This window comes from Lissotriton vulgaris, chromosome 11 (genome assembly GCF_964263255.1).
Source record: "Lissotriton vulgaris chromosome 11, aLisVul1.2, whole genome shotgun sequence".
Taxonomy (NCBI): Eukaryota; Metazoa; Chordata; class Amphibia; order Caudata; family Salamandridae; genus Lissotriton; species Lissotriton vulgaris.
Window position 1 is genome coordinate 45,087,121 of NC_141699.1, and position 9,287 is coordinate 45,096,407.

General features: G+C 43.1%; 1 protein-coding gene across 1 annotated transcript in view; it reads right to left on the reverse strand.

Moving 5' to 3' along the window:
• The window catches only part of LOC147678931 (CD5 antigen-like), a 377,621-nt gene extending 372,292 nt beyond the window's left edge, over window positions 1-5,329 (reverse strand). Inside the window, exons 1-2 of the mRNA XM_086942439.1 lie at window positions 5,283-5,329; window positions 933-1,007 (exon numbers count right to left, since the gene is read on the reverse strand). Of these exons, the coding sequence (XP_086798565.1) occupies window positions 933-999 (67 nt within the window). The 5' untranslated portion in view covers window positions 1,000-1,007; window positions 5,283-5,329. The remainder of the gene's footprint in view (window positions 1-932; window positions 1,008-5,282) is intronic.
• Window positions 5,330-9,287: the final 3,958 nt, after the last annotated feature.

Here is a 9,287-nt window from a genome sequence, read left to right on the forward strand (position 1 = left end):
GAGTATCTCTGTATTTATTGACCAGCAACAATTGTAATATAAGCATAATTTACTTGAAGTCTACAGCAAGTTGTATGAAAGTTAAGGATTTTTAACATATTAATGACTGAAGTATGATGATATCTCAAATTACATCATTGATGACCTCACTGATGACCTCATCCAATGAGTGTGTTAGTTTGTTTATAGTTTTCATTTCGGCAGGTAAATACCATAATACTTTTCTACCTGATTGTGTTCAGCCTCGGTGCAGCTAATGGGTGTGAGTGTGTGGGATTATTGAATATGTTTGTATCTTTGTATTGAAGGCAACCCTATGTGACGGTGATGATTTGTGTTCACAATGTTCCACCCAAGTTTCTTTGGTACAGCAGAAAAATGTTTTTAAAGTCTTTTAAGCAGCCTTGAGCTGTTCTACAAAATTGTCTCATTCAGACCATGTCTACTTAACATAGGACTGTATGTGATGTTATAAATGATGTCATCAGTGATGTATTGTGTGAGGTCATACGCAGTGCATGGTGGGAGTGGAAGTCACATATACCTAACTATAACATCCCCTTAACCTTTGTTTTTTTCAGTGAATATGTATATAGATACCTATGTATTATAATAAGTTATATTATGTCATTGCAATATAATGTAATGTTATTCTTTGCTGTGGTATGTTGTTATGGTAAGTCATAATGTGTCATGCAATATTATGTCACACCAGCATTCTTTACCTCACTGTCCTAGAGTCATTGAGCACTCATCCTGATTCTTTTGGTGCCCGGCAGAGGACGCGAGGTGACAAATGTTTTTTCTGCACAAAACTAACAATACAAACATACAGACAGTAGAGCCTCATTTTACTCTTCCACTTAAAGCTGTACATGTACAAATCATCAGACAGTGGCAGTGACCTGCCTGACAAACAGCACTCAACTCACCACAGTCAGGGCAGAACACTGCAGATGCCCTCAGGGCAAGAAGCAGGAACACAATGTACCCCAACATTTGAAGATCTGAAAGAGAGGGAACACGTTGGCAATGTTAGTGAGAATGTCGCAGTTTGCACCTGCGTCTTAGCGTCTCTCGATTGGAGAAGTCATAGATTGAATAATTGTGGTTATCATTCATGTCAAGGTGCACACTGCACCTCTCCTGCCTTTGTACAATCCTAGTGACTTAGAAGCATGAGGTGCCGGTGAGAGTGTCAGTGCTGTGTGAGATGAGCCTCAGCACTTCGAGTCCACGGTTCATGTCTGCCCATGGACTCTGAGATTTGAGATGGAGCCAAGGACGACATGGGTCCATTACAGACATGACAAGCACGACTCAGAGGCATACATGCACACTAGACATACCAAGGCTAATTGACAACTTTGGTGTGTGTAGGTGTAAGGGGTAAGAAGGTGGGTGTTTTCTAAAGTTGTGAGAGTATGAGGTAGGCATTAGTTATATGTACATAGGTGTTCGTAGGGGTAAATTGCTTATAAATATGTTATAATAGCAGCTAATACATGTATGATTTATTAGAACACACCAGCTCACCATATGCTAGGATATAATGTCGAGTCCTACCGCTAGCATATCTTGCTCACAGAGTTAAATGTCAGGGACTTAATCTCCTGTTCTCTCTGTAGCACTGCAGTCACCGCGGTTACCACTCTGAGAGAAAACAGCAACTCACTGCGCAGGAATCTCCCATGCAGTCCATTTCTCTGTTGTTGCTTAATCGAAGAGGTTCATGGACCATACTAAGGGCCAGATGTAGGTAATAGCAGTTTAGCGAGTTCTTAACATTGATTTTTAGGGAATCGCTATTAGGGACTCGCAAAATGCTATGTAGGTAGGAATCGCAATAACTTTTGTGATGCTTACATATTGCTTATTTGCGACTCGCAAATTGCGAGTCACAAAGAAGGAATGGCTTCCTATTCATTCCTATGGACCAAGAGGCCCATAGGAATGAATGGGAATTGTGTGCCCACTTTCAAGGGTTCCAAAAGGAAACCCTGTTGCACCCCTGAATTGGGCGAATGTGTGCCACATGTCACTTTGGAAAAAGCAAAAAAGTGCTTTTTGAAAGGAAATCGCAACTTAACACCAACTTTAACTTTGTGGTAATTTGCGATTCCTTAAGGCATTATCGCAATTCGTGATGCCAATTAGCATAAAATTTAGGGAATCGCAAATTGCGATTCTCTAAATGCTTGCGCAAAAAGAGGAATCACAATTTTTGCGATTCCTTATTTTGAAAGTTGGTATTTACCTACATAGCACACAGCTAAATTGCGATCACAAACACTGATATTCTGCGAATGTCAGCATTTTTGATTGCTATTTCACTTCTACATCTGACCCTATATCTGGTATTCTGCGAGGTAAACACCTCCTACTCACTCTGCTGTCATTCCCTTAGAAGATAAGTACCTCCTACTCGCTATACTGTTTCTCCCACAGAGAAGTAAACAACTCACTCTGCTATTGCTCCTGCAGAGAGGTACATAACTCCTTCACACTGTGTGGGAATCTGCATCATCTCAGGCACTTCTATTTCTTTGCAAAGAGTTAAAATATTCCTACTTGATGTCTCAAATCCACAATAAAGCATACCACTTGTTTATCCATTTTTCAGGGAGTGTAAGAAAAGAAAAACTGCTCTTCATGTTGGACTCAATGGTGCTAAATGTGTGCTGTGGGGTGTCCTGTATCTAATATTGACCTGTTTTTCTGAGGAAGTTAAATGGCACAAACTCACTGTCTCTAATCTCCTGTGATATATCCAACTCTTCCATCTCTTCATATTGAGTTAAATGCCTCATTTCCACTGCCTCTCTTCTCTTGTGTCCTATACTTACTGTATTGAGTCTCTTGTACCCAAAACTGACTGTCTATAATCTCCTGCACTGCCTGTAATATTTCCATTTCTTATCATATTATATACCCCATGCTCACTGCCTCTAATCTCTTATACCCCATACTCACTATCTGGAAACTCCTGCACTAATCCCAATGCTATCATCTCTTCCCTATTGAGTCAAATACCCCATAGTCACAGTTTCTATTCTCCTCTACTCCATACTCATGTTCCCTACACTCCTGTACTCCCTAGTCATTATCTGCAATGTCCTATATCTCAGACCCACTGTTTCCAATCTCTTGTACCCCATACTCACTGTCTGTAATCTCCTGCACTACCTCCAATGCCGCAATCTCTTCCTTATTGTGTTAAATACCCAATACTTACTCTCTCTACTTGATACTCCATACTCACTGTATCTACTCTCCTGTATCTCATACTCACTCTCTCTAGGCTAATGTATGCCCAATTCATTGCCTGTAATCTCGTATGCCACATACTTATTGTCACTAATGTTTTGTACCCTGTACTGACTGTCTTTGATCTTGTGCACTTCTTCCAAAACGGCCATCTCTTTCTTATCAAATGAAATACCCCATACTCAGTGTCTTTAATCTCCTATATTCACTGTCTCTAGCCTTCTGCACCCAATACTCACTATGTCTACTCTCTTTTACCCAAACTCACTGTCTGTAACCCTGTACCCCATATTCACTGTATCTAATCTCCTGTATCCCATAGTCATTGACTCTAATCTCTTGTCTCCCATATTCACTGCCAGCTGTGCCCCACATTACCTTAATTACTACCATCTTATTCTTAATGAGTTAAATGCCCCATACTCAACACCTCTTATCTTCTGTACCCCATACTCACTGTCTCTAATCTCCTGTACCCCATATTCACTGCTGTATTCCCACCATTGCTGATATCTCTTTCTTATTGAGTTACATATCCCATACTGACTGTCTCTAATCACCTGTACCCAGTACTTACTTTGGTAAAAATAAATAAACTCTGAGGCGCTCATAAGGAGGACACCCCAGCTCGCACCACTCATTGCCACTGCCAGAGGAGCAACCAATGACAGCACATGCACAACTGCCAGCCACCACACTGTGGCAATTCAAACTGTTCAAGGCCCCCAAAGTAAGGAGAATGGCTTAGGAGGCAGGTACTATTAGTTTTAATGTCTATTTGATTAATAAAAAAACTCTTGTTGTGTTCATCTCTATATTACACAAACATGTGACAGCTGCCATAAGTGCCGGTGTTGACAATTAAGCACTGGTGCCATGCACAGGACACCACTGGTTCAAATTAAGCACATCATGTACCCCATGTCCACTGCCTTTAATCTCTTGAATCCCATACTCACCGTCACCAATCTCATTTCCCATACACTCTGTCTGTAATCTCCTTTCTCATACACACTGTCTGAAAATCTCCTTTCCCTTACACACTGTCTGTAATCTCCTTTCCCAAACACACTGTCTGTAATCTCCTTTCCCATACACACTGTCTGTAATCTCCTTTCACAAACACACTGTCTGTAATCTCCTTTCCCAAACACACTGTCTGTAATCTCCTTTCCCAAACACACTGTCTGTAATCTCTTTTCCCAAACACACTGTCTGTAATCTCCTTCCCCAAACACACTGTCTGTAATCTCCTTTCCCAAACACACTGTCTGTAATCTCTTTTCCCATACACTCTGTCTGTAATCTCCTTTCCCATACACACTGTCTGTAACCTCCTTTCCCATACACACTGTCTGTAATCTCCTTTCCCAAACACACTGTCTGTAATCTCCTTCCCATACACACTGCCTGTAATCTCCTTTCTCATACACACTATCTGTAATCTCCTTTCTCATACACTCTGTCTGTAATCCCCTTTCCCATACACACTGTCTGTAATCTCCTTTCTCATACACACTGTCTGTAATCTCCTTTCTCATACACTCTGTCTGTATTCCCCTTTCCCATACACACTGTCTGTAATCTCCTTTCCCATAAACACTGTTTGAAATCTCCTTTCCCAAACACACTGTCTGTAATCTCCATTCCCATACACACTGTCTGAAATCTCCTTTCCCAAACACACTGTCTGTAATCTCATTTCCCAAACAAACTGTCTGTAATCTCTTTTCCCATACACTCTGTCTGTAATCTCCTTTCCCATACACACTGTCTGTGATCTCCTTTCTCATACACACTGTCTGTAATATCCTGTCTTACCTCCAAAGGTGCCCTCTGCCATCTCCTTCTTATTACATTCCCCATATTCATTGTTGGGAATCTCCATTCATATCTGACATGTTAATTTCCTGCTCACACTGTGAAGTGTGGCACATTCTCAACATCCAGCTCTCTCCCTCAGGGTGATCTCTCCCAGTTCCATCTCATCCTATTGGATTGAAACACATACTCACTCTCCGGAGCTCCACAGGTCTGTCCGGTACCCACAGGTGTGCAGTGATGGCTGGGGTGCTCTATACTTTAATTTGAGGCAGACTGCCCTTATATACCTGACCCTGCACTTGGGGAGGGATCTGCTGCTCCCCCAGCGACCAATCATATTCCTTATTTGTTTCAATCCTTTGCAGCTTCATGGCTGACATCAACTCCACCCACCTACATCTGTTTGAACATGTGGATCTCATCCAAGCATGACCTACCTGGGAAAAAAATTATTTTCATGAGCACATGAAGACACACACAGAACACCATACACACACACACTCACACAAGTGTGTGCACATAAGAACAGATACACACAAACATGTATATAGACAGGTACATTCACAGGAAGAAACATGCTCCTTTTAAGATCTCGCAATTGGTTATTAAACCATGGCTCCTTCCAGGTTTCTATTTTCTTTTGTCGTCCTGGAATAGCTGGGAATTTGTGAATGAGAAACTGCCCAAGAGTTCCCAATTCTTGGGTGCTTCTTCTTCTTTATGTATCCCTTGTGTCTTCACATAATCCTGAATTGTGTCTATTAATATATTTGTATCTTGTCCTTGCCACTTCAGTTTCCTCAGATTATATTTTGCTGGATATTGTGCCGGAAAATTTAATTTTTGTGTTTGGGTTAGAGTAATGTTAATTTTCGTAATCTGTGGAAAATTATCACTTTCTGGACGTGGGCAGATTTGGGAGCAATTTATCATAGGAAAGAGATTATTACTGACAATGGTGAAGTCTATAATTGATTGGCTGGGCGCTGGTCTTTCTCCAGTTACGTTACTGATACCGTTCAAGGTGATTAAACCTAAAGCTTCCAGCTCTTGGATTTTTGATTTAATTCCTGGGGCATCCCTCCTCTTACTTCTGGACTGTTAGCTGTTTGTAAGATTAGTATTAAAATCTCCTGAAATTATCAAATTACTTAGGGGCAGATTTACAATAACTGGCGCCTCCCTGCATATCAGCAGGGATGCGCCAGTTATTGTGCATCATGGCTGCGCCATCATGGATGCGTCATATTTACAATGTAGCGCACCATGGGGCAAAAATGGAAAGATGCGTGACGCATCTGCTGCCGTAAAGGCTGCGCATTGCTGGAGTTGCATCACAGCTCATGCAAGGCTCTGGGGTGTCCTCTCCTTAAAATGCTGCATCAATCCTTACGCCTGCTTCAAGAATGGTCTTAAAAGTGGCTGAGTGACATCTTGTAGATGTCACTCAGCCTCTTTTAGGAGGCGTTCCTGTGCTGGAACACTCCCCCTGCGCCGGAACGCCTACATGTGGCGCAGGGCTTTACAACTTGACGCATCTCCCAGATGCATCACATTGCAAGTATCCCGCACCATGGCGCTGGTTTTGCGCCACCACTGCATCACAAAAGTGACACAACAGTGACGTAAAAGAGGCGCAAGGGGCTTGCAAATCTGCCCCTAAATTTTTTGAGAGGTATCAGTTTTCAGTATTCTTTCTGCCTCAATGGGACCTAATGCCCATATTTCGGCAAATGGTTTTGATCCTTTTCTTCCTAGATTTAGCATAAGCAGGGCAAAAGAATAATATGTGTAGGTCATGTTCTCGAGTATCAGTTTGGCATAATACACAGCACTCCATATTGGTCTCTCCTTATTTACGGACCCATTTTGATGTGTTTGAGCTGGTTTGCAGAACACTAAATCGAAATTACATGTATAGTGATTTTGCTAACTGTGGCTGCACTTCATCCAGAAATGGCTCAAAATTCGAAGTTGGCTTCATAAGAAGAAACTAAGTTGTTAGTGTACCAATAGCCGAGTTATGGGACTCACTGTTTTGGATGTACGCCCAAAAGGTGGATGTTAGACCTGTCTGCCCTTTGGGTAGTCCCTCTTAATTATTTATTTATTTTGTCCCCTTTTTGCCCCTCATAACCTTTTTCACTTTTTGTGTCCACTGGATTATTTTTTACGGTGTTGTCCTAGGGGTTAGGTGTTCTTGCCCTCACGGTCCTTTTTCTTGAGGCCTAGGAGTCTTTCCTGACTAAAAACTGAAGGATACCTAAAATGGTGGCTATTAACTGCCATAACTGCCAACCTCTGAGGAAGCCCCATAGGATAGCATAGAGACCTTCCAGAATGTTCCGGACCCTACTGGACCCTGTGTGGTTAGTCTATAAAAGGACAGGGGCAAGGTAGCCATTTGGGTAGAAAGTGACCAGAGGGAGAGCGAGGTGGACAGGGACAGGAGGGAGGCGATCTCGTAAGGAGGACAGCGCTTCCGCAGGGATAGACCGACCTGTGGGCCGGCTGATTTCCTAAACCGACGCTGCCCCTTGTGAACTGATCAAACCCTGACCTGAGGGATCCAATACCAAATCTTGGAAGAGACCTCGCATTCGTTCCCCTGAGTCTTGTGAATGGAGAACTGAAACAAAAAGACTGACAAGCGGTGAGAGATTGCCACCGAGAGATCGCCTGTTGTCATAAAGACAAGAACTCCACACAAAACTGACTGTGGAGATTGCACAGTTATTGGCGGAGAACGCACAGTGTGCGCAGACACAGCACTCACTGGCGGATGACATGAGGCGTCAGCTGTCATCACTTCAGCGGGCTGGTTGCCCCTTCCCATTGAGTCAGTTTCCGACCGCTGTGAAGTAGGAGGCGCGGCTTGGCGGAAGCCGCCGGAGAGGAGGTGGAGTTCTGCGGTGACGTCGAGAGAGAGAGGCGGAGAGACGCTGAGCGAGGCCGAGAGGAGTCAGGGACCTGACCCAGGAAGTCTTCGTTGTCATCTAGAGAGACGGAGCCTACATCGGAGGACTCCCCAGACGTGGAGCAACGCGAGCGAGGAAAAGCGGCCCCCGTGAACCTCAGAGGAGCCTCTCCATCTCCGGCGGGAAAACGAGTGACCGGAGCACATCAGAACCTTGAGTTGGGCCAGTTCACTAGTGCGAAGTAAGCTGGGAAACTTGTGGGGGAAGCGGGGGGTGGCACAGCGAGAGACCTGGGAACTGTGAACCGCCGGAACAGAAAGTAACTGCAACTAGACTTACAGGCTTTGGAACAATGCTTGCTAGTGATCGGATTCTATAAATTAAGGAGCTGTGGAGGTGTTGAGGGTGTGAGGAGGGATATGGTGCTCTGAGAAACAGCCCCCCTTCCACAAGAGATAGAAATCAGGACTGTAGGGCTACATTAGAGGCCAAAGAACAGTGTTCTAGAAATTCCTCGGTGGTTGAGGTGCCCTTAAGAGCCAGATTTTTCCCACTAAACTAGAGCTCGAGTAAAGCCATAAGAAATGTATGAGTAATTTGCCTATCTTCTTTTGATTGTATAGTTGGCTGTAACCCTGGCTGGGGACGCTGCTGGGGGTAGAACACGGTGTAGCTGTAACTCAAGCTAACTTGGACCCTGAGTTCTTGTGGGTAATGTACTTGACCGGTTACATATCGAAGAGCCTTAACCTGGTACTGTGACCTAACCAATCTACACTGTTTAGGCTGAAGAGGAGGTCCTAGCTGGAAATGTTGCTGATTAATCTAAAATGAATGTATTCTCTATTGAAATGAAGAAGTCAATGAATATTGCTAATTGATTGTGAAAACCTCTAATGAACTGAATGTATGTACTATCTTGAACTAAAAGTAGAGAAAAAGGTACAAAGAGAAACTTTTATAAAAGGTACTGGTATTTTTCTACATTGGTGTGGTGTCCTTTATTTTTAGTGGTAAGACATTAAGTTACTGTGAGTGAATTGTAAGCATTACACAAAAGCTTCGGAGATTAGCTGTTTCCACTCTGTGCCAGGCTACCCTATGTAGTCTAGGATTTCTAGGTCTAACAGTGGATTTTAATATTTTCTTAAAAGCCAGTGCCAGTTGAGTAGGTTCTTCAGAAAAGTGCTTCAGCTCGAGCATATAAACCCAACAGAAAACATGCTTAAGCCACTGTAGACTCGTACTTTGGTCAAACCTTAGAATTTCTTCCAGGCC